This window comes from Malaclemys terrapin, chromosome 5 (genome assembly GCF_027887155.1).
Source record: "Malaclemys terrapin pileata isolate rMalTer1 chromosome 5, rMalTer1.hap1, whole genome shotgun sequence".
Classification (NCBI taxonomy): Eukaryota; Metazoa; Chordata; order Testudines; family Emydidae; genus Malaclemys; species Malaclemys terrapin.
In genome coordinates, this window is record NC_071509.1 from 108,632,912 (window position 1) to 108,659,319 (window position 26,408).

Below are 26,408 nucleotides of genomic sequence, written 5' to 3' on the forward strand. Positions count from 1 at the left end.
GCTCATATGTAGTTGCAGGGAGCACAGAAGTGGCATGTTACATTTTGATTTAGGGAGCCATTTGGATGTCAAAGGCTAAGGACGACACAGGTACTGAGATCAGCAGCTGGTGTAAATTGGAATACCTCCACTGAAGTCAATAGAGCTGCATTGATTTACACTAACTGAGAATCTGACACTGGAAAAGTATACTGTGACTGCCAGCTGGTGGCAATGCAGTAGAGCAATGGTTCTCAAACTTTTTATATTGGTGACCCCTTTCACATGGTAAGTCTCTGAATATAAATTAAAAATGGGGGTTTTAATTTAATTTAATGGGGGCTGGGGCTGTCAGCCCCTCACATAGCTGACAGAGAGAGCTCACAACCCCCACGTAATAACCCCAAGTTTAAGAACCTCTGTGCAAGGTCATGTTGATTTTTATATGATGGGTACAGATTAAGCCCATTACTACTTGTCTTACCTTGAGGTGACATGGTGAACAATTGATCACTGTCCTTTCTATAACAGCCCTTAATATATCTGAAGACTGTTATCAGGTCCCCCTCAGTCTTCTTTTCTCAAGACTAAACACCCCAGTTTTTTAACACTTCCTCATAGGTCAAGTTTTCTAAACTGTTTATTCTTTTTGTTGCTTTCCTTGGACTTTCTCCAGTTGATCCACATCTTTCCTAAAGTGTGGTGTCCAGAACTGGACACAGTACTTCAGTGGAGGCCTCACCAGTACCAGCTAGAGCAGAACAGTTACCACCTGTGTCTTATGTACAACACGCCTGTTAACATACCCTAGAATATTAGCCTTTTTTGCAACTGAATCACATTGTTGACTCATATTCAGTTTGTTTGTAATCCACTATAACTCCTAGATCCCAGCAGTACTACTAGCCAGTTATTCTCCATTTTTATTTTTGCATTTGATGTTTCCTTCCAAAGTGTAGTATTTTTCACTTGTCTTTATTGAATTTCATCTTGTTGATTTCAGACCAACTCTCCAATTTGTCCAGATTGTTTTGAATTCTACTCCTGTCCTCCACAGTGCTTGCCACATCTCCTGGCTTGGTGCCATCCACAAATTTCAGAATCATTGTCTCTGCTCCCTTAGCCAAGGCATTAATGGAAACATTGAATAGTATCAGACCCAGGACATACCCCTGTGGGACCCCAGTACATATGTCCTTCCAGTTTGACAGTGAACCATTGATAACTACTCTTTGAGTACAGTCTTTCACCCAGTTGTGCATCCACTTCATAGTAACTTCATCTACACCACATTTCTCTAGTTTGTTTATGAGACTGTCGTGTCGGACTGTGCCAAAAGCCTTACTAAAATCAAATCTACAGTTTCTTTACTATCCACTAGGCCACTAACTCTGTCAAAGAAGGAAATTAGGTTGGTTTGGCATGATTTGTTCTTGACAAATCCTTGCTGACTATTCCTTATAACCCTATTGTTCTCTAAGTGCTTACAAATTGACTGTTTAATAATTTGTTCCAGTATCTGGTGCTGGGGGGATAGGAGGAGGATTGGCTGGGCTGGCAGGCTCCCTACCCGGCTCTGACCGGTATGTCCCGGCAGCTCCTAGGGGGAGGGGCGGCCAGGGGGGCTCCGTATACTGATCCTGCCACAAGCGCTGGCTCCGCAGCTCCCACTGGCTGGGGACTGCAGCCAATGGGAGCGGCAGGGGTGGAGTCTGTGGGTGTGGGCAGCGTGTGAAGTCCCCTGGTCCCTCCGCCTAGGAGCTGGAGGGACATATCGGGGGTGGGGGGCTCCCCGGCTCCCACCAGCAAGAGACACCCAACCTCAGCCCTGAGCTCCAGCCCTGAGCCTCCTCCCACACACCCAAGCTGCTGCTGTTGGCCCAGGGGCTGCTGAGCTCGGGCAGCCCTTGAGCCAGTACCGGACACTGCAGAGGTTACAGGAAGTCACGGAATTCATGACTTCCGTGACAGACAGGCAGCCTTACCTTTTATGTCTCTTGCTAGGTGTAACTGATTTTGTATCTTGCCTTTCTGAGATTGTCCCTATGTGCTTGTGCTATTCTTTTGTACTCATCCTTAACAATTTGTCTATATTTCCATTAGGATTCCTTTTTGATTTTCAGATCATTAAAGAGCTCTTGATTGAGCCATATTGGCCTCTTACTTTTCTTCCTATCTTTCTTTAGCATGAAATAGTGTGTTGTGCCTTTAATATTGTCTCTTCGAGAAACTCAGCTGTCCTGAACTACTTTTTCCCTTAAACTTTCTTCACATGGGACCTTATCTACCTGTTCTCTGAGTTTGTTAAAGTTTGCTTCTTTGAAGTCCATTATCCTTATTCTATTGCTCTCACTCCTAGCTTTCTTTAGAATCATTAAATCTATCATTTCATGTTCACTTTCATCCAAATTGCCCCCAGCCTTCAGATTCAGAACCAATTCCTCCCTGTTAGTCAGAATCAAGTCTAAAATGACTGCCCCATTTTATTTCCACCTCCACCTTCTGAAACAAAAATTGGTCTCCAATATATTCCAAGAACTTATTGTAAATTTTTTCTTTTGCCATGTTACTTTTCCAACAGATGCCTCAGTAGCTAAAGTTATCCAGTGCCACAGCGTCTTGTGTTTGGATATTTGTGTTATTTGTCCTAGAAATGTCTCGTTTACCTCGTCCTCTTGATTTGGTGATCCATGACGTTCCCCCTGTTTTTTCCCCTTTTACCTTTACTCAGACTTTCAAGTGGTCTGCCTCTCATCTCCTTCTGGATCTCAGAACAAATATATATATATTCTTAGTATATATTAAGAACATAATGTTCATATTGGGTCAAACCAATAGTCCATTTAGTCCAGTACCCTGTCTTACAACAGTGGCCAGTACCATATGCTTCAGGGGGAATGAACAGAACAGAGCAATTGTCGAATGATCCATCCCCCATCATGCAGTCTCAGCTTCTGGCAGGTAGAGGTTTAGGGATACCCAGGTGTAACAAAGCAGCCTTTGGTGGGACATAACTGAGAGTATCAATTCAGGACAAATTGCTTAGAGCAGGGCAGTCACAGCCTAAGACTGGGGTCCTTCACTACTAAGGCACACCAAACCAGCCAAACAGAGAGGACCTCAGTTTTACCCCATTGGCTAACCAGAAGTCATATAAGCAATTCCCTCAGACACTCCAGTTTTCCAATCACCACCAGCACCATTTATTATGGGGATGAATGGTTATGAAAACCACTACCCCAGAAAAAGAAAAAAGATTCTCCCGATCCCTGTAATGGGGCAGAGCGTCCCCACACTGGTATAGCAGGGGTTAACCCTTCCTTCCTGGCAGAGGAAGCCCCGCCCCGGAAGTTCTGCTGGGCATGCTCCAACTGGAGCTCAGATATAAAAGCTCGCAGATCAGTTCAGTCTGGGTTGACTGCTGGACGGGAAGGATGTATGCTGCTGCTAGCTCCTGTAGAGAGAGGGCTTGTGAGCCAGGATCTGGAAGTCAGCCCTGCCGAGGCACCACTGGAGACCTTGATGGAGGATGACCCAGGGGAGGAACAGACCGGAGGACCCTTTGCCGCAGAAGCACTGCCATTCCCAGTAGGAAGTGACCCAGGGAAAAAGTAGAGATAAATGGTGTTAAAGCTGTATTACCGCTTGGTGTGTTGCGGGTGGATCCCTGCTGAGTGAGCGGCAAGTAGAGGTTGCTGCTACCAGGGCCCTGGGTTGGGGCTTGGTGGAGAGGGTGGGCCTGAGTTCCCCTACCCCCTCACCCTGAACTGTGAGGGATTATATAGACTCTGGCTGCTAGGCTGTGCTACCCTGCCTGCAAAGGGGGATTATATGGACTTTGGCTGCTAGGTTGTGCCACCCCACCCATAAGAGGGGTTATATAGACTCCGCCTGCCAGGTTGTGCTACTGTGCCTACCGGGGGGGAGAAGAGCGTATGACTGAGTCACAGTAACAGATTGCCAGTAGAGAGGCAAACACTGAGACTACAAAGAGGCGAGGTCCCAGCATCCTTCTGGCCCCTGCCACAAAGGGGTGCTGTGGTGCCAGGCCTGCTACAATCCCAAAGGACCTAGCCCTAGACCCAGGTCAATGTACAAGTCAGATCTTACCCACAAATCATGCTGTTGCCAATCCTTTAGAATCTAAATGTTTATTCATAAAAAGAAATATAAATGTGAGTTAAAATTGGTTAAATGGAATTAAATATGTACAACAATTGCAAAGTTCTTAGTTCATGCTTGATGGGATTACTGCTGATTTAAACCAATCAAGTCTCTGGACCACAAACATCCCAGCTTGGATGGGTTATTCAGTCCTTTGTTCAGAGCTTCAGTTTCAAGCAAGGTTCCTCCAAAGGTCAGAAGCAGGACTGAAGACAAAATGGAGGGTTTTCCAGGGCCTTTTGTATCCTCTGCCATGTGGAAGGACCCCTTTGTTCTTACTGTGAAAAATCACAGCAACAAGATGGAGTTTGGAGTCACATGGGCAAGTCACATGTCCATGCATTACTCAGTTTGCAGGCGGCAGCCATTGCTCACGTGCTACCTTAAATGTTCCCAGGAAGGTTCTGCAGATGTGGATTGGAGTCTCCCAAGGTCCATTGTCACTTAAGTGTTTCTAGATTGGGCACTTCCTCAGAATAGTCATTACTCAAGAAGCTGACTAAATGCTTTACTGATGCTACTTAAAATCAAACACATTGAGATACAAGTATGTAGCCAATATTCATAACTTAAAATACAAAAATGATACACACATACAGATAGTATAATCATAACCAGCAAATTACAACCTTTCCATAGATACCTTACTTGATCTCCTTTGTACACAATTTGGTGCCACTATAGGACCTTGGTTGCAACAATGATCTACACGGTCACAGTTCATGACAATAACGTCACACCAGGGCATGATGTTGTGCCCCATCTGCCTTGGCTGATGGCCATTTATGGACCCATCCTGCATGAACTTATCTAATTGTTTTTTTTAATGCAGTTATACTTTTGGCCTTCACAACACCCCTGGCAATGAGTTCCACAGGCTGACACTGTGTTTTGTGAAGAGGCACTTTCTTATGTTTGTTTTTTAAACCTGTTGCCTATTAATTTCATTGAGTGACCCTGGTTCTTGTGTTATGTGAAGGAGTAAATCACACCACATCCTGAGCATCTGTGTATAGCTGCAGCCTGCCAGCCACACTCCAGTCACATTCTGGATTCCAGCAGCCTCGGTTACCACTTGTAGTGTAACACTCCCATTCTCTAATTTCCCACAAATGTGTTCTGCACTGTCCAGTCCTCTTTTGGACAGTTCAGATATTACAGGTCTGTTGGGGTCAACGTATGACCGCTTGCTACTTTAATTGACATTACCAAACTATTCAGTTTAAACACAATACTGGATTAGTTTTGATTAAAGAATAAAACAAGTTTATTTAACTACAGAGAGGTTTTAAGTAAGTACAATGTATTTAAGTCAAAATGGTTTCAAGAGAAATAAAGATGAAAATGCTTCCTAGTAGTTAAGACTTGCCAAACTAGACTTGGTTCAAGGTAAAAATCCCTTATCACAGATTTCCAGCTGTATTGCTGACCAAATTTCAGGTCAGGATCTCTCCCAAAGTCCAAGAGCTGGTTTCTTTGCCTTCTTAGGTGAAAGGGGGGGAGAGAGAGATGGGCAAAAACACTCCAGGCTCTCTCCCTCACTTTTATAGTTCAGTCACCCTTTGAAAGGCATTTTCCTAACGTTACCCCTAGATAAAGTTCCTTCCAGTTGTGAGAATGGAGACAAGGAGTCTCCTGGTGAAAGAGGTTCCATGTTGTTTGTTAAAATGCAGATCAATCTGTTCCTGCCCCTCTTCTCTGGCAAAGAATAGCCATTTGATATGTGATTGTCAATCAACTTTGACACCTGGCTAGAGGCATCAGCGTGTCCTTGGGGAACAGGTTGACCCCATCCAAAGACTTGTCTGGTAAACCCATTCAAGTCATTATTTCAGCTTATGTTCATAACTGTACATATAGTGGTTTTACATACATTTCACTATGATATTATTGACCAGGAAGTTATTAGTTTTAAAGTGATACTTTTCAAGGCACATTTTGTACAAAGATTATTACAGTAGGGTGTGAATACAGGGGTGCAGTCGGTCGGAGTGTCTTCCATTTACAAGCAACCAGCTTGATCACACTCCCCACAGCTGCCAGAACTGCCAATCAGTTCACCCACAGCTGCAACCAACAGAGAAAACAAGACCTGCTATAAAGATGAGTACAGAGATGGAGAGGGAGGCAAAAAGGCCTGAGATATCAAAGGAGTAACAGCCCTGCAACAGGCTGCCTCCAAGAAAACAGCCAGGAGACTGCAAGCCCAAAAATGTACCAGCTGATAGACTTAATTGGCATTGAGGGTCCAGGAACTGAGACCAAACTAAGGATGGTCAGTCAAGAGAAACTGAGACCCCTCAAAAGACCACACCAAGAGATGGTGAAATCTCCCTTAGTCATCTCTTTTCTAAGCTGAACAGTTCCATTCTTTTTAATCTCTCCTCATATGGAAGTTGTTCCATAACGCAATCATCTTTGTTGCCCTTCTCTATCTCTTCTAATTCTAATACCTTTTTTGAGATGGGGTGACCAGAACTGCACATAGTATTCCAGGTGTGGGGGTCCCATGGGTTTACAGTGACATATTTTCTGCCTTATTCTGTATCCCAGGGGTTCTCAAACTTCATTGCACTGCAACCCCCTTCTGACAACAAAGTTACTACGTGACCCCGAGAGGAGGGTGGAGACCAAGCTTCAGGTGGAGGGGGCTGCAGGAGGCGTTTGGGCGTCAACTTCAGCCCTGTGTACCAGCAAGTCTAATGCTGGCCCTGGTGACCTCATTAAAATGGGTTTGCGACCCACTTTGGGGTCCCAACCCTCAGTTTGAGAATCACTGATACATCCCTTTCTTAATGGTTCCTAACATTGTTAGCTTTTTTGACTGCCAGTGGGCATTGAGCATATGTTTTCGGAGAACCATGCACAATGACTCCAAGATCATTCTTGAGTGGTAGCGGCTAATTTAGAACCAATCTTTTTGTATGGATAGCTGTGGATTATCTTTTCCAATGTGCATTATTTTGCACCTATCAATATTGAATTTCATCTGCCGTTGTGTTGCCCAGTCAGTTTTGTCAGATCCCTTTAACTTTTTGCAGTTTGCTATCTTGAGTAATTTAGTATCTGCAAACTTTGCAACCTCACTCTTTACCTCCTTTTCCTGATCACTTACTAATATGTTAAACAGCACAGGCTCCAGTACAGATCCTTGGGGGACTCTGCTACTTACCACTCTAGTGTGAAAAATGACCATTTTATATTTATCCTTTTGTTTCCTATTTTTTACCAGTTACTGATCCATAAAAGGACCTTCCCTCTTATCCTATGATTGCCTACTTTGCTTAAGAGCCTTTGGTGAGGGACCTTGTCAAAGGCTTTCTGAAAGTTCCAGTACACTGTATCCACTGGATCAACCTTGTCCACGTTTGTCAACACCCTCAAAGAATTCTAATAGACTGGTGAAGCATGATTTCCCTTTACAAAAGCCATGTTGGCTTTTACCTAACATATCATATTCATCTGTTTCTGACAATTCTATTCCTTACTATAGTTTCAGACAATTTGCCTAGTATTGACTTCAGGCTTACCAGATTTTAATTGCCAGGATTGCCTCTGGAGCCTTTACTAAAAATCAGTGTCATGTTAGCTATCCGCCAGTCATCTGGTACAGAGGCTGATTTAAGCAATAGGTTAGGGTTACCATTCGTCCGGATTTACCCGGACATGTCCTCCTTTTTGTGCTAAAAATAGCGTCCGGGGGGAATTTGTAAAGCACTCACAATGTCCAGGATTTCCCCCCGGCAGAGCAGAGCGAGCGGCTGGGAGGGCTGCAGGGAAGTCCCGGGCTGGACTCAGGAGCAGCTGTAGAGGAGCTGGATCCGCCCTGCATTCTGAGCCGGCAGCTCCCTTGCAGCCCAGTCCGGCAGCACTGTGCAGGGCCAGGGACCGGGTTTTGTTGTGCAGGGCCAGGGACCGGGTTTTGTTGTGCTGGGGAGCTCAGCCACGTGTCCGGCTCGGCTGCACAGAGCCCAACACTCTGTTCTGAGCAGCAGGGTAAGGAGGTCAGGGGGCAGGAAGGTTCTGGAGGTGGCAGTCAAGAAACGGGGGGGGGCTTTTTGGGGGGAGTGGAGAAAGTTTTGGGCAGTCAGGGTACAGGTAGGGGGTAGGGTCCTGGGGGGCAGTTGGGGGGGGTCTTAGGAGGGGGCAGTTAGGGGACAAGGAACAGGGAGTCTTAGGTAGGGGGTGGGGTTCTGGAGGGCAGTTAGGAGCAGGGGTCCCAGGAGGGGGCAGTCAGGGGACAAGGAGCAGGGGGGGAGTGTTTGGGAGTTCTGGGGGGGGGCTGTCAGGTGGCAGGGGTGGGGAGATGGATCGGAGCAGTCAGGGGACAGGGAGCAGAGGGGTTTAGATGGGTTGGGAGTTCTGGGGGGGGGGAGTGGTTGGATGGGGCGTGGGAGTCCCAGGGGTCTGTCTGGGGGTGGGGGTGTGGATAAGGGTTGGGGCAGTCAGGGGACAAGAGGCAGGGAGGCTTAGATAGGGAGTGGAGTCCTGGGGGGCAGTTAGGGGCAGGGGTCCCAGGAGGGGGCAGTCAGGGGACAAGGAACGGGGGGAGGGTTGGGGGTTCTGGGGGGGCGGGAAGTGGGAGGGGCAGGGGCAGGGCTAGGGCGGGGCTCCTCCCGTCCTCTTTTTTTCTTGCTGAAATATGGTAACCCTACAATAGGTTACATACCGCAGTTAATGATTCTGCAATTTCGTATTTGAGTTTCTTCAGAACTCTTGGGTATACTATTTAATATATCAATTTGTTCCCAAACCTCCTTCATTAAAACCTCCATCTGGGACAGTTTCTCAGATTTGTCACCTAAAAAGAATGGCTCAGGTGTAGGAATCTCTCTCACATCCTCTGCAGTAAAGATAGATGCAAAAAATTAATTTAGCTTCTTTGTAATGGCCTTGTCTTCCTTGAGTGCTCCTTTAGCATCCTGATCGTTCAGAGGCCCTACTGATTGTTTGGAAGGATTCCTGCTTCTGATGTACTTAATTTTATTTTATTCCATTTTTTCTTTTGCTTGCTGCTCTTCAAATATAATTAGGCAGGCTAAAAAAGTACTTGACTTGTCAGTTTGTTCCTTTCTATTTTCCTCAGTAGGATTTGACTTTCTATTATTAAAGGCATTTTTGCCATTTACCGTCTTTTACTCTGATCTTTAGCCATGCAACTCCTCCTTTCCCCCCCCCCCCCGCCTGTCCTTCCTGAACAAGCTATGGTCCATAGGTGGCATGATTCTTGCGTCTGGGGAGTCTGGGTGCGAGTGCCAGAAGCTCCCTAGAAGTGTGGGGGGGGCAGACTGTGGCCTGTACCCCACCCCAACTGTGCCTCTTCCCCAGAGGCCCTCACCCACCCGCTGCTCATTCCTGTCTCCCCTCCCCTGAGGCCCCTCCGCCTGCTCCTCTCCATAAGGTGACCAGATGCCCTGGTTTTCGACCAGAACACCCAGTCAAAAAGGGACCCTGGCGGTTCCAGTCAACACCACTGACCGTGCTGTTAAAAGTCTGGTTGGCAGTGCTGCTGGGCTAAGGCAGGCTAGTTCCTACATGTTCTGGCATTGCGCTGTGCCCCATAAGTGACCAGCAGGTCCGGGTCCTAGGCGGGGGGGCCACAGGGTGTTCAGTTTTGTGCAGTTAAAAAGTTGGCAACCCTACCTCTCTGCCCCCTCCCCTCCTCTCTGAGGAGCAGGTGAAGGATGGCTTTGGGGGAAAGAGGTGGCGGAGGGGCATGAAGAGGTGGAGCAAGGGCAGGGCCTCGGGGCGGAGGGGGCGGGGAAGAGGCCTAGTGTGAGTGGGGCCTCAGAACGGAGTGCAAATGGGGCACTGGTGCAGGTTTCCGGCGACGGTGCTCCAAAAGTGGTGGGGCTTTGGAGTAGGGTGACCAGATGTCCCGATAAAATTGGGACTGTCCCGATTTTGAGGAGTTTGTCCCGCATCCCAACTGAAGTACGGTCGGGACGCCATTTGTGTGTGTGTGTGTGGTGTGTTTGTTTTTTTTCCTGTTTTTAACTCACCCTTCCAGGTCTTTGGCGGCAATTCAGCAGAGGACCTTCATTCGCTGATAGTCTTCATTGGCATTTCGGCTGTGGATGCTTCTGCCTTTGGCGCAAGGTTTATTACCCACCGCCGAAATGCCACCGAAGACTGTCAGCGATTGCAGGATCCCCTGCTGAATTGCCACTGAAGATCCGGATGGGTGAGTGTAACAATTAAAAGGGTGCCCCCCCTGTGGCAGTCCTGATATTTTCCACATAACATCTGGTCACCATACTTTGGAGGTGCGCTGCATCCAGCATTTCTTGCTCTGTTTGGGGAGGCCTAGCCTCCTCAAGTCTCTTCTACCCACCGCCCATGCTGTGGTCCCCTATACCAATATTACAGTAATAAGATTTATCCCACCAAGTCTCTGATGCCAATTAAATAATAACTTAACTTATGTGCTAATACTTCTTGCATTTGTTTATATACCTCAGATGTTGAGCAGATTCTCCCACTGCTTTTCCTCTTGTTGTTCCTGTGAGCTTATTGTAATTTTCCATTTTCCCCTAATAGTTAGTTAGTTAATCCTACGCATAGGCTTTTGTTGCCTGCCCTCTTTGAGCCTAGTTTAAAGCTCTTTCCTAGGTTGGTGAGTCACTGAAGATGCTCTTCCCCTCCTTGGTCAGGTGGACCCCATCTCTTCCCAGCAGTCCTCCTTCCCAGAACAGAATCCCATGGTCAAGGAAGCCAAAGGCCTCCCATTGACACAATCTGCACAGGCATACATTCTCCAGGATGCGCATGTCGCTGCCTGGGCCCTTACCCTCAACTGACAGGATGGACAAGAACACCACTTGTGTCCCTGACTCCTTCATCCTCACTCCCAGGACCATGTGATCACTGCTGATCTGCTCAGGATTATCCCTGGCAATATCACTGGTGCCCACATGTGATGAGGTAGCAGTCAGAGGAATGGATGAGTCTTGACAACCTTTCTGTGACATCTCAGATGTGGGTTCCAGGCAGGCAGCACTTCTCCTGGGACATGTCAGGTTAACAGATGGATGCCTCTGCTCCCCTCAGATGGGAGTCCCTGACCACCTACCTTTCCTCCTCTTGGATGTGGTGGCTGTGAGCCTCCCAGCCTTGGGGGCAAGTGACTCCTCTTCCTCAGCCATCGGGGTCTGCTCCTGTCCTTCTGTTGTCAGTACAGTGTACCAGTTCTTGACCTCGGTGTGGGGTCAAGCACTGTCTACTACCCAAGGTGACCAGCAGTCAGTCTTCTCCCTGCAGAGCAGCTGGTTCTCATGCCTCCTTTGGTTCTACTGTAGTTTTTTCCAGCTAGCTAGCATTCATTCTGGACATCTCTATGTGCAGCCCATCAAAGTTCATGGCTTCCAGAAACTATTCAGACAAACAACCTCCTCCTAAAGCCCTTACCTGCTTCCTGGGGGACTCCCACAACAGACACCTCTTACACCAGATGGTTTCCCCTACCTGTCTTTCTTCAGCAGGGACACACAGGCTGCATTCCTACCAAGTCAAGTCCAGGACCTGGGTAGAAGCCTCCAGGGTCAAGATGCCTGTTTGGCCAGAGTCCCCACACAAGGAGGCAGACGAAGAGTTTGTAAAGGTGTTGGTAATGTGCCACTTTCCTCCCATTGAGGGTTCCTCCATGTAGAGTATCTGCAAGTTATGAGCCAAAAAACAATCCCTATGTCCCTGCCTTCCTCTGCTGGCAAGTCACCTGGCTAATTCCCTGTGGGCCTGGATACCTGGGGAGTTTAGTTCAGTGTGAAACTGCCTGCATGCACCTGACACAGTTCATTACAGTGCACTAATTTTGCATCTATTGTGAACTTGGGAATCCTCTTTGCAAGTGTACTAAGTTTGATGCAAATTGAGTTAATTTGGTCTATTGTTGGTGTGCATTCAATGCTGCTGCACACTACTTTAGCAGTCCTCCATCTGCTATCCCACACTGCTTGGTAGGTGTCCATTACTGACCTATCTGTTTATCTGTGCTCTCAACTGCACTGGGGTCAAGCTGACCAGATATCCCCTTCCTGTTTAAAAAATGGCATGAGGCTAAAATTTGCCCATTTGTTCCTGGCTTGGAATATATCAGCATTGCTATATTACTCCAGCCTTACAACATATATCTAGCAGCTGCTTGGAGCCATGTTGAGACCCTAGGCCTCCTTGCCACCTGGGAAGATGTGCAGGTGCAGCAAGCTGTTGGGGTCAGCCACTGGACTGAAGATCTTTTTGTGGGCATTGCTAATCAGATGTCTGCAAGGGGCCTCAATCAGGACTCTGACCAGTGCCAGATAAAGAGCAAACAGTTCTGGAGGACTTACTTTTAAACCAAGGATTACAAGCAAAAAAGTTTTGGCAGTGGACTGTAACCTGTCCATTTTCCTTTTTTTGAGGACCTGGACAGGATTTTGAGCAATTGTACTACTAGTGAACCCAAGGAGGCTGACCCTGCTCTCCTCCCCCCCCATCCCAAAAAACGATCAGCAAGAGTCATCAGAGGAGGAACACAAGGAGGTCAGCAAACGAACTGTCCTGAAAAAGCCAGGATCACTTTGAGACTCAGGACCCTGACGGTGCCTGCGTAGAAGAGTCCAATTCCTAGCCAGAAACCAGGCCAAGACTGAGGAGGCAGATCCTATTGAAAGAACCTCAACATGTAAGTATCTATCTATACTATTATGCTATACTGCCATGCTAGGTTCTGTTCTGGGTATCCTATGGCCTCTGCCATTTTTGGCAGATGCGAGCTGGGAGCCTTTTGGAATCTCCTTCTCCCTACCTTGACCTACATTGTCTATTTGCTCCCTCCCCTATATAGGTTTTCAAATGGTGGCTATGGCTGGGCAAACTGCTTCTGTGTCATGCTAAAGGCCCAGCCAGTGGCTGTTTTCAAGCCCACACCACTACACATGACCACACCCATCTATCTATTTTCTTTTCCCCTCCCCACATCTGTCCTGCCTGATGAAACCCCAATTTCATTTGTCAGCTAAAAATGGTGTCTGGCAGTATGGTGCAGTTACATCTACCCCACCTCCCCTCTCACAGCAGATCTGAATAATGAAAACATTCAATTGTGCAAAATTCAACTGTGTATTGAGACAGTGTTTTCAGGAAAAGTGTAGTAAGTATTTTCAGTTTACACGAGGTAGGCATGAGCATTACATGCCCATACAGGTACTAATACTACAGCTTTTTGCTGAGGTATAAATGACCTGTAACAGGTATTTCTACAAGACAAGAAATTTACTTTAAGTATAGCAAAGCTCGTAATGGCTTTACACAGACTTGCATAGAGAAACTGTGCACCATAAATGTTCAAACTGTGCAGAACCCTATGTTTTCTCTGCTTTTTCACAATGTCGGCAGGGGAGATAAAGCAGAATTGAAGGCATGGACTACATCTAAAACTTAGGTTGACCCAGCTACAATGCTTAAGGCTGTGAGAAATTTTATGCCCTGTGTGATGTAGTTAGACTGACCTAACCCACACTGCAGATGCAGCTAGGCTAACAGAAAAAGTCTTCCATCAACCCAGCTACCACCCATCAAGAGGGTGGGTATACTAGAGTGACAGAAAAACTCTTCTATAGCTGTAGTAAGCATCTACACCAGGGTTCTCAAACTTTTTCTTTCTAAGGCCCCTGCAACATGTTATAAAAATGTCATGGTCCAGCTGTGCTACAACAACTATTTTTTGCATGTAAAAACTAGGGCTAGCATTAAGGAGTAGCAAGCAGGGCAATTGCCTGGGTTCATCCCACAAAGCTAAGTTGCTCAGGCTTCAGCTTCAGCACCATGTGGCCAGGGCTGGCTCTGGCTTTTTTGCCGCCCCAGGCAAAAAAGCCTCCTGCCCTCCCCCGCCCCACGCAGGGAGCGTGGAGCCCGGCCGCGGCTCTGCTCTCGCTGGCCGGAGCGCCGGGGGGGGGGAGGGGAGGGAGGTGGCGAGCCCGGCCACGGCCCTGCTCTCCCCAAGTGAGCGCTGCCCCCCCTCCAGGTGCTGCCCCCCTCCAGGTGCCGCCCCAAGCACATGCTTGGAGGGTGGTGCCTGGAGCCAGCCCTGTGTGTGGCAGGACATCGGGCCCTGCGCTTCAACTCCATGCAGTGGGGCTCTGACTTTCTACCCTGGGCCCCAGCAAATCTAATGCCAGCCCTGCTTGGCAGCCCCCCTGAAACTTGCTTTTGGCCCCCTGGAGGGCCCCAGATGCTGGTTGAGAACCACTGGTCTACACTACAGCGCTGAACTTTGTGCCACTGTAGTGCTTGTAGTGTAGACATACTTGAGGCTGAGAAATTGCTAGGGGTTTTTTGTTTTGTTCCAGCCATTATGTGGGATAACTGCATAGTCATTCCCCCTACACCCAATATAGCTCACAATTCCCTTCCACTCCTACAGCACTTCTAGGGGACTGTCTTGGTGAATAACTTCAGTGTATCTCACTACCCTTTGCCTCTTTGAATAAGGACATTCTATGCCTCCTAGTCACCTGCCTCAGTGTAATGTCACTGAGGACAGCCTAAAGGGGAGGTAGAAGGGATTACTATTCAACTTGCCCCCAGCTGTCCCCTGCTAACTCCTTCAACACTCTCTATAAGCACCTCCAAGGCGCAGCAAAACTGTAAAGCCAAACTGGGAATATAATTCCCAGCCTCCAAAGCACCATGGCAACCCTAAACAGCATGAACTGCACAGACAAAATTCCCAATCTAGCCCTCCTCATGTACAGACCATCTGTGATGTTCCCCCAAGACTGGGATGAATCTCATGGAGGAGAAATCAGAAATACACGTAAGTGCTATCATAACCTCTCTGGGAATATGAACAGTAACTTTTTTCTTTTTTCTCCCCCCAGCCATGGGACCTGCAGCAGCCAGACCCTCAAGGACAGGGCCTCTATCAAAGGCTAAGCAGTTAGTTATCCTGAGTTTTCTCAAAAAGAACAGGAGTACTTGTGGCACCTTAGAGACTAACAAATTTATTAGAGCATAAGCTTTCGTGGACTACAGCCCACTTCTTCGGATGCTGTAGTCCACGAAAGCTTATGCTCTAATAAATTTGTTAGTCTCTAAGGTGCCACAAGTACTCCTGTTCTTCTTTTTGCGAATACAGACTAACACGGCTGCTACTCTGAAACCTGAGTTTTCTGTTTCTTCCCCCTCAGGTTAACATGTTTGCAGACCTCACTGTAGCCTCCCCATACAACTCCAACGCCAATGGAAAGGTGGAGGTTGTATCTGAGGTTGGAGAGGGAAAAAGAAATGGAGCTCTCCAGAGGCAGCACGACAATTGCAAAAGACATTGTGGAGAAAGACCAGGATATGCAGAGGCAACTCCTGGAGGCAACATAGAAGCGGAATGCTCTGCTGCCGAGCATGCTGCTACCGGGCCTACAGATAATCCTGTGCCTTAGACCAAGGCATGTTCTGCAGCCCCTGACAGTACAGGGTATACTGGGAACACCAGCATTTGCTCCCTGCTGTACCCCTGCAGCTGTGCTCCCAGAGACCATTCTTTTCCCAGGCAGAAGCTGAGGGCAGTGAGAACACTTGCACCTGCAAGCCCAGTTCTTTTGAGCCATCCAATGCCCCTGATAAGTTTGAGTCCCACCCCTCAACACCAGAAGGTCCAAAACAAGAAGAGGTAGAGGCAAGGCATAGGCTGGTCTGTGACTTGGAGTCCCTGCATTGTTGTGCTCTGTCATCCATTGCACTGTTGCTTTAAAGCTGTTTTGTTATCAACCCAATCAAATGTTTATTTCTGGTAGTTACATTGTTTAGTAATACAAACACTTAAAAATGAATTTATAAAAAGCTGTCAATGCATTCTGTACACAATATCCCTACATTTTGTATAGGTCACAGGCTTTTACAAAGCTATCAAGACCCTCACAGAAACTAAAATAAGGAGAGCTATGACATGCCACTTCTACCATCCATCACAGACCACACTACTCACAATCCCTCCCCCATCCCCTCCCTGGGAGAACAGCTGGATGTACAGGAGCACTAAGTCAGAGCCAGAGCAGCCCTGACAGTATTGCTGTGGCTGTTTCCCTTTTCTAGTAGACACCTGCTGGCTCCTCAAACTACTGAGCAAGTCTCTGCACCTCAGCTTCCCACCCATGTCCATCTCCCCTCCTCTCATAAATATTGTGCAAAACACACTGAGAGAGCTGCATGTGACAGAATATACCCCTACGTTCACACCCTACACACTACTGTAATTTTGTTCCAGGCATGTCTTGTGAGGTATCATTTACAAACTCATAATTTGCTGACCTATAATATGGCAAAATGCAAGTAGTGATGTTGTTTGTGAAGTTATAAACATAAGCTGAAATCATGACTAAAAGCATGGTTTCTAGAGAAGGCCAGAGAGTGGCCAAACCACTTCCACAGAGACAACAGTAATCTGACACCTCAACCAAGTGTAAACAAGAGGGATGGACCATTACCTGCTAAGTGGCCATTCTTTGGCAGATAAGGGAACAGGGGCAAAAAAACCTACATCTTAGCAAAGAAACAGCATGGAGTGCCCTTCCACCCAGCCTGCCTCTCACTTTTCTCCCAGGTGGAAATGCTTGTCAAAGGGGGGACAGGACTATAAAAAGGGGAAGACACTCTTTCTTCTCTTTCCCCCACCCCCCCACAACCTTCAATTCACTATACCTGAAGGGACAAAGGAAGCAGCTAAGGGACTGGGGGAGAGGCCCTGACCTAAGAAGTTTGGTCAGTAAGACTGCTGAAAGCATGGGGTAAAAATTTTGCTTTGAATTTAACATAGTTTATTAAAAGCAACACAGCGTCTGGGGCACCTTTAAGACTAACAGATGTATTGGAGCATAAGCTTTCGTGGGTGAATGCATCCGACGAAGTGGGCATTCACCCACGAAAGCTTATGCTCCAATACATCTGTTAGTCTTAAAGGTGCCCCAGGATGCTGTTGCTTTTTACAGAGCCCGACTAACACGGCTACCCCTCTGATAGTTTAAGTAAGGCACCAGAAGTGTTTTATCTTTTATTTTTCTGACCATTTCTGACTTTTATGCCACATTGCTTGTACTCACTTAAAACAGTAAACAAGTTTATTAACTACAAAGATTTTATTTAATCCAGTGTGTTTTGTATCTGAATAACTCTTTTTGAAATAATCAGATGTCATATTATTCTTTTAAAGAAATAATAGACTTAATATAACTTGTATTGTCCAGGAGAGGACTAGGTAGTACAGGACATATATTACTGGGGGGAAATCTAAGACTGGTAGTGTGTTGGGGTCACCCAGCAGTATAACCAAGGCTGATGAGAACCAGAGTGTAATCCAAGTGAGGCTACCAGGCTGCAGTTGCACACAGACTCATGGCTAGCATGCTGGAAGGCTGTTTGTGAGCAGCTCAGGTGGAAGCCGCTTCAGCAAGGCATTGTAAGGCATCCAAGGTTGCAGGGCAGGGATGACACAGCTGCTCTTTAGTCTGGATTGTTCCCTAGTATGCAGGAGTGACAGAAGGTCCCTAAAAGTGTAGGTGGGTGGGTGGGAGGGTCAGAGGTACCCTCATACTACCCCTTCTCCCTAAGACCCTGCCCCTGCTCACTTCTCTCTACCCCCCCCCCCGTCGCTCAACCTTATGGTTGGTAAAAAAAGGGCAGGGGGGGGCATAGCCCCTGGGTCCCCGTTTCAATGCCTCTGCTAATATGTCACATTCAGGCAAGATTTTTTTTCCCAACAGCTTCCAACCTATTTTACGAGCAGTGTCACCTTCCTTTCACATGGCCAAATACACACTCCACTACCATTCTGAGGCAATAGTTAAACTGTCCAAGTAGCCTTTGGATGGCTTCATTAAACAGTGAAGCAGAGGATAAGCCAGTTCTCCCAGGATAACTAGAGTAATCTCCACACCATTAATGTCCAAAGTGATCCTGGGGGCAAACTGTCCTTTATTCATTATGGTAAACAGAGCTGAGTTCCAAAAGATTCTCTCACAGCATTGCTCTTTCCAGTCCACTCTGCATTTATGTTTGTAAACGTGTTATGGTGATCAGTCAGCCCTAGGAGCACAGGGGAGAAATACTCTTTTCTGTGTATAAATTCAGTTTGGGAACGCCCTGCATGGAAAGCTGTCAGTCTCCTGAACATTACCCTGTTTATAACCCAATGCAACAGTGTCTTATGAATGGCATCACATATCTGCAAGACAATAGCCCTAAAAGTCTATGCCAAACTGGGTGGCTACAAACTGGTGGCCTGTAGGGGTGGTCAGCATCTAGATGGCAATGTTGACACACTTTTCAGGGGGTTTGGAGCACCCAGGCCAGCTATGGATGTTTAATTATTGTGCAAATGCCTTTGTTCCCACCAGCCATGTGTCATGTCTTACTGTCTGAGTAGTCATATTGAATAGCATGCAGTTTACAAAAAGTGGATCTTTCAAATGAAACCTTATAAAAGTATAGTCTCTCTGCTGCACATAGACATTAAGATCACATGGCAAATAATACTTTCTTCATGGTGAAGACAAGGCCCCCATGTCTTAGTTTCTCTCTCATGTAAAATTAAATAATTACACTTTGTACAACTTATGGAAAGGGCTTTGGGATCTGTGGATGCAAAAGTCTGTATAAAGTGCCAACTATGATTATTTAACTTTTCACAAGAGTTTCCTCCAGTGTCCTAGCTGCACTTTTGCCTCCATGTACTGTGCTGTGTGCAAGCTAGCTGATGCCCATTGGCCATGTTTCAACGAGGCCAATTCCAACAAAGCTAGGGAACCCTGGAACATCTTTTCATAGAGCCCACACTGCATGGCCCAAGATAAGATGATATTAACATATTTCCCATCTGCCCTTTATAGGAGTGCCAGGCCAGTGGGAGGCCATGGGGATGCACCCAGACTTAGGGTGAGTCAGAGAACAGGGGATCATAGAATCATAGAATATCACGGTTGGAAGGGACCTCATTTAGTCCAACCCCCTGCTCAAAGCAGGACCAATTCCCAACTAAATCATCCCAGCCAGGGCTTTGTCAAGCCCGGCCTTAAAAACCTCCAATGAAGGAGATTCCACCCCTTCCCTAGCTAACGCATTCCAGTGCTTCACTACCCTCCTAGTGAAATAGTGTTTCCTAATATCCAACCTAGACCTCCCCCACTGCAACTTGAGATCATTGCTCCTTGTTCTGTCATCTGCCAGCACTGAGAACAACTGAGCTCCATCCTCTTTGGAACCCCCCTTCAGGTAGTTGAAAGCAGCTATCAAATCCCCCCTCATTCTTCTCTTCTGGAGACTAAATAATCCCAGTTCCTTCAGCCTCTCCTCATAAGTCATGTGCTCCAGACCCCTAATCATTTTTGTTGCCCTCCGCTGGACTCTTTCCAATTTTTCCACATCCTTCTTGTAGTGTGGGGCCTAAAACTGGACACACTACTCCAGATGAGGCCTCACCAATGTCGAATAAAGGGGAACGATCACGTTCCTCAATCTGCTGGCAATGCCCCTACTTATACAGCCCAAAATGCCATTAGCCTTCTTGGCAACAAGAGCACACTGACAGGTTTCAGAGTAGCAGCCGTGTTAGTCTGTATCCTCAAAAAGAACAGGAGTACTTGTGGCACCTTAGAGACTAACAAATTTATTAGAGCATAAGCTTTCATGGACTACAACCCACTATGCATCCGAAGAAGTGGGTTGTAGCCCATGAAAGCTTATGCTCTAATGAATTTGTTAGTCTCTACGGTGCCACAAGTACTCCTGTTCTTTTTAAGAGCACACTGTTGACTCATATCCAGCTTCTTGTCCACTGTGACCCGTAGGTCCTTATCTGCAGAACTGCTGCCTAGCCATTTGTTCCCTAGTCTGTAGCAGTGCATGGGATTCTTCCATCCTAAGTGCAGGACTCTGCACTTGTCCTTGTTGAACCTCATCAGGTTTTTTTTTGGCCCAATCCTCTAATTTGTCTAGGTCCCTCTGTATTCGATCCCTACCCTCTAGTGTATCTACCCCACCTCCCAGTTTAGTGTCATCTGCAAACTTGCTGAGAGTGCAGTCCACGCCATCCTCCAGATCATTAATAAAGCTATTAAACAAAACTGGCCCCATGGATGGAGGTGCTGGAACTAGCTTGAACCCGTTTCCATGATATGCAGGGTTTACAGTTTGGGTCAATGGCTCTCAGCACCCCTGCTTACGGTGACCAGATAGTAACTGTGAAAAAACGGGACAGGGGGTGGAGGGTAATAGGCGCCTATATAAGAAAAAGTCCCCAAACACGGGACTGTCCCTTTAAAAACGGGACATCTGGTCACCCTACCCCCGCTATACAAATGGTTCCAGGGCCCCTGGTTCCCTGTTAGGCCGGAGGAAGAACAGCACCCAGAAGCAGCCCGACACCAGGAGACCTGACTGTCGGTCGGGGCTCAAAGTTATTGTCACCGCCCGCGCGGCACGCGGCACCCAGCACCGCCTGGCGCGGCGAGCCCTGCGGATTGGATCGCCGGTCTGACCCAGCCTGGCCGCTCGGAGGCGCCGCGGGCGGTGTGCACAGGCAGGCTGAGCGCCTTTGGGGCGAGCGGGAGGCGCTGCGCAGGCCCCCGAGCGCCGCCGGCCGGCCGAGCTGAGCACGCTGCGCCGCTCTGACAGGGCGAGGCAGGGCGCCAGACACGCCCTTGAGCCGGAGCCGTCTGCCCGCGCGCGCGACACGGGCCCGTCGCGGCAGCCCGGCCCTACGTGAGAGGCGAGGGGAGGTGCCGGCTCTTGCGCGGCTGGGCTCCGCCCCCGTTTCAGTCAGAGGCCCCGTCGGCTCCTCCCTCCCGGTGGCTGAGACGCTTCTGTGGCAGCAGCAGCAGCATGGCGGCCGTGGAGACCCGGGTGTGTGAAACGGCTGGGTGCAGCCACGAGGCCAAGCTGCAGTGCCCAACCTGCATCAAGCTGGGCATCCAGGGCTCCTACTTCTGCTCCCAGGTAAGCCCCTGCCGCGGCCCTCTGCCCCGGGGTGCTCCCTGCCTAGGCTCACGCGGCTGCAGTCAGGGCTCTGCTTCCTGTCCGGACACCCCCGCCAGGCTCCCATTGCTGCTGCTCTCCCAATTGGGGTGCGGGGAGCCTGCTCCGGGCGGGAACCCCGGCATCTCCCTGCATTGCTCCGGCGCTTGCCGTAGTTTTGGTTTGTCTGCGAAGTCCTGTGATTTTTGGTTGCAGTGAGCAGGCGCTTTCAGGTGGGGAGCGGGAGCAGGTGTGTGACTCGGAGAGAGTGAGGAGCAGATGGGCCTGTGATCCTTGCAGCGAGGCTTCCAACTTTGCCCCCTTTCACTCTTTCCCCCGAGATCCGCGTTTACAATGGACAGGCAGAAACACACACTTGGTTTTTATAGGCTTAGGCTGGATGGCGTGTCCCTTTTGCAAAGGCGAAGTGGGGGAAAGATTGTACTTGGACCCTAGAGGAAAGTTCACAGCAGAAAATTAGACCCTGTAGGAAGGTACTTGACTGGGGACCATGTTTCTGGGCTGGATGCAAGCATGTGGAAATACAAAAGGAGAACTGTTTCAGCATCTTTCACTACTACAGTTTAGTACCCTACATCTCTTTTCAGCTCTGTCATTTATTTCCTTTTCTCCCAACCTTCTTTTGCTGGACTGAATTAACTGGAAGTTAATTTCCAGTTCAGCTTGCTCTGTCAGATTCACAGTGCATTTCAGAATGAATGGGGGGGGGGGGTAGTCAGTGTTCGCTTTTATTTTCACAGAAATCACATTGTTATTGTGTAGGAAGTTAGATGCTGTGGTCTAGATTTTGTGTGTGTAAATCACTGCCTCTGTTATCCCATATATGTTTGTAATATTCCAATCTTGTGTAGACAGAGTATTGTAGCATGAAAGAGTTTTTCTCAATGTCTCACATTTGTTGTGTCCTCTTTTAAAGTATGTGCTTAATACTTTAAAATGGAACCTGATAATCAAATTGCTTTTAAAATGTTCCTGTGCCTAGGGTAACACGGACTTATTGCTTTGAAAATATGGCTTTTCTGTTTTTCTGGGTACATTAATTAAACAAGCTCTTGGGGGAAAAAATGTTATAGGCTCTGCAGATTTAAGGTAAAACAACTATAATTCAGGCATGGTTAATCATTAGAAAAATATAAAATAAATAGTAAAACAGTTGAATCCTTGCCCATTGGCCTCAGTGAATAAATAGTAATATTTTGGTGCATAATTAACTGGTGCAATTAATTGTCAAAAGTATCATTGATAAGAGAAATAGGATTATGATACATTTATTTATAAGGCACATGAATCCTCCTGCTTCAGGGTATAAGCCAACTATTAACTGCTTGGGGTTGGGAAGAAACTTCCCAAATGGGTAGGTTATTCCATATTTATTCACTACCTGGAATGCTATTTCTGATTCTCTTGTTCCTAGGAGTGTTTTGTGTATAGAGGATTTGTGGGATTGGCTCCACCATCACTACCTATTGTAACCTGCTGCCTTATGCAAAACAGGCAATACAGATTCATCTTCAGTATGTACTGTATATAGATATTACTTGGTGAATATAGCATGTTGTAAGTTAATAGCCAAATCAATAAAAATCTGTGCAGAAATTCTAGCAGTATCTGTAGGGTTTTTTTTTTTCCTCTCTCAAGTCTGCAAAATGTAGAAAGGATTCTTATTTTCTACTTTTCTACCTGAATACCAACTACTGTTGTAAGATACAAGGAAAGTTACTCAAAATTATAGTGCAGCAGCTTATTTTCTAAAGCTCAATCATGTGACACAGATAAGCAATGTGACCTAATGATAGAGCACTGGACTGGGACTTGGGAGACCTGGCTTCTGTTCTTGACTCTGCCCCTGAATGGCTGGATAACCCTTAGGCAAGTCACTTCACTGCTCCATGCCTCAGTTTCCCCATTGGTAAAATGTGGATAATAACACTCACCTCCTTTGAACAGTGCTTTGAGAGCTGTGGATGAAAAACAGTATAGAAAACCTAGATACTACTATTAAAAGCCATGAAACCTTGCAAGGAGCCACAGCGGCACAGGTACTGCACTACAGTTGTAGTTTTGTAATGTAGATGCTGCCTACAGCAACAAAAGGGATTTTCCTGTTGCTGTAGTTAATCTATCTCCCTGAGTGGATGTAGTTAGGTCAACAGAAGAGTTCTTCCATTGCACCAAGGGTTAGGTTGGCTTAAGTAAATCACTTGGGTGTGAAAAATTCACAGGCCTAAGGTTCCAGAGAAGAAAATAAATTCCTTAGGAAGATCCTGTATCCATTCATATTCAATACATATTTCCACACTCAAAAATTGTTCCTAATGAGTAGTTTGTTTGCTCTTGGCATAGGCTGGAGAGGATAGTCCGTGTGCCTTTATATAGAAATCCATGTACTGATTTATAGAACTACCCAATACGGAAAATGTCTAAAAATATAAGTAGTAATATATAATTCAATACAAACAGTTAAATTTATGCAGTATTAAAGCTGAGTATTTAAATGCAGAGCAGTGAGGAAATTAAACATTTTATCTCTTTAGGGTTTTCTATAGCACCCATAGTCATAGTATTTAAGTGTACTTTCCAGGTAAATTATATCTGGATGGCGAGGTCCCTAGTGGTGTCATCTTCATTTCTCCTTTCCCTGGTAAAGGTCACTTTTCCTGTAAATGAAGCTTTTCTCCTCTCTTTCTCAGAGAGAGGAGGTTTTAGAAATTTGCCCTAAACATGGTTACTCTGAATTTGTCTGACCCTCTCTTGAATTTTGTTTCATGGTCTTAGGCCCTGTTAGTCTATCTAAAATTAATCTTCCCATTTCAATTGAATACGGTATTCCTCTTCGCTTCTTGTCCTAAACTGTTGGGTAATATCCATCTGTTTTGTTACCCAGCTACTCTGTTCTACCCCCAAAAATTGCTTCATTTTAATGGTGGGTAAAGTCAAGGTACATTATCATTACTTTTTCAAAAGGTTATTGTGAGGGTTAACTTACAGTTATAAAGCATTTTGAGATCTTCGAATGAAAGATGCTAGAAAAGTACAAAGCATTTTTACTCTTCATTGTGTCTAAAAGAATGATATCTTTATTTGTGATTAATCCTTTCCAGTAGCAAATTGAAACAGGTGTCTCAGATCCCAGATCAGGAGGTCGATACATGGAGCTGAAGCAGGATCTGTTTTTTCGGGTAGTAGTAGCAGCAAAGGCCTCTTTAAGGCAGGGGTTCTCGTAACAAATTTTTTGGTGGCCACAGAGTGCAGCCATCAACTCTTGCTGGTGGCCGCTATGGCAATTTTTCCTAAAATACTTAATACTTTAGGAAAAAGTAATAAATAGGCACATGTGTGTCCAAATCACAATAATATATTTATGTATGGTTGGGATTTTTTTGGACTTAATAACGAACAGTTGTCTCTATTCCACTGCTCTACAGCCAAAATGCTTCTGAAATAAATGTAGTCAAACTTTATTAATTCTGGGTCACTGAGAACGAAAATGATGCTTAAAATTGTTGATTGGTTCTAGTTTTCAAGATATGCTATTGGGTCAGTATATACGACCCTTGACTTGGGAATGGCGGAGGATAAGTGAGTTATAAAGGGAAGGGATCTCAATTTAAACCAGAAATGACTAAAATACATCTTTGACTGGATCTATGAATAAATCTATGACTGGGTTTGGACAGTACTTGCTTTTTAGGCAAAATATGAATGATGCAATCTGATGCAATCTGAAGCTGGTATTGTGTCATACATGATATGAATTGCATCATGTTATTCCTAGAAGTCATGAATGATGCAATCATAACGAAGCTTACATCACTCTGCTGAACAAATTGCCCTATATCAGCTCTAGAAATCATACAATGTCGTGCTCTCTTATTCGTCAGTGCTTGATTTTGCAAAGGGACATATTTCTGTTTAGCCAAAGTGAGCAGAGATGCCTCGTACTTGTGTGAACAGTGCAGATAACTTCTGCTATGTTTGTGGTGAAGCGCTTTTGTGATGGAAAAGTCACAGTATAACCACTATGGTTAAGAAAGCCTATCACCTTTATTTTGGCTGCAAAATTGGAGATCAGGACAAGAGGTGGGCCCCACACATATGCTGCAACACTTGTGCAACAAATCTTCGCCAGTGGTTGAACAGGAAAAGGAAATCTATGCCTTTTGCAGTGCCAATGATTTGAAGAGAGCCAACAGATCACACAAGCAATTGTTACTTCTGCATGGTGCCTCCAGTTGGGAAAGGCGTGTCAAAGAAGAAAAAGTGGACTGTGCATTTTATACGCCCAGTACCCCACAGAGAAGGACTGCCGGTTCCTGATGCACCAGAATCATTCTCACTTGAGGAAGAGGATGAAACTTCTGGTCCTGAACCATCAATGTCACAGGACCCACATTTTCTCCCATCCTCCTCCTCTGAACCACACCTCATAACACAAGGTGAGCTGAACAATCTTGTCAGGGATTTGGAACTACCCAAGAGTAAGGCGGAGCTGTTGGGCTCCAGACTACAGCAGTGGAATCTCCTGGCAGGTGATGTTAGGGTTTCCATGTTCCGTGACCGTCAAAAGGATCTTGTCCCTTTCTTCTTCATGGAAGGTGATCTTGTAGCCTGCAACAACATCGATGGTGTGATGGCAGCCCTCAACATCGTTCACGATCCAGATGAGTGGAGACTGGTCATTGATTCATCGAAGACAAGTCTTAAATCTGTTTTACTGCATAATGGCAATGTTTTGCCATCAATTCCAGTTGTCATGCAGTCCATATGAAGGAAACCTATGACAACATGAAACAACTTTTGAGGTGCATAAACTATGACCAACATCAGTGGCAGCTTTGTGGCGATTTGAAGGTTGTTGCTCTCTTGCTTGGTCTGCAGACTGGATACACAAAGTACTGCTGTTTTCTCCGCGAATGGGATAGTCGTGCAAGAGATTCCCACTACGTCAAGAAAGATTGGCCACTCCGACAGTCATTGGAGCCTGGGAGGAAAAGTGTTCAGCATCCACCACTTATTGAATCAAGGAAGATTTTGTTACCACCCTTACACATCAAGCTGGGTCTGATGAAGAACTTTGTCAAGGCCATTGACAAAACACAAGCAGCTTTCAAGTACCTCCGTGGAAAATTTCCAAGGTTAAGTGAAGCTAAGATAAAGGCAGGTGTCTTTGTTGGTCCTCAGATTCGTGAACTTCTTCGAGATGATGCATTTGACCATGCACTGCGTGGCAAGGAAAAGACGGCATGGAAAGCCTTCCAGTTAGT

The 26,408-nt window shown here is 46.4% G+C and overlaps 1 protein-coding gene across 1 annotated transcript in view; it reads left to right on the forward strand.

Moving 5' to 3' along the window:
* The first annotated feature begins 20,924 nt into the window (after positions 1–20,924).
* Positions 20,925–26,408, forward strand: part of METAP1 (methionyl aminopeptidase 1) — a 40,167-nt gene continuing 34,683 nt past the window's right edge. The window contains exon 1 of the mRNA XM_054029446.1: positions 20,925–21,105. Coding sequence (XP_053885421.1) covers positions 20,992–21,105 — 114 coding nt within the window. The 5' untranslated portion in view covers positions 20,925–20,991. The remainder of the gene's footprint in view (positions 21,106–26,408) is intronic.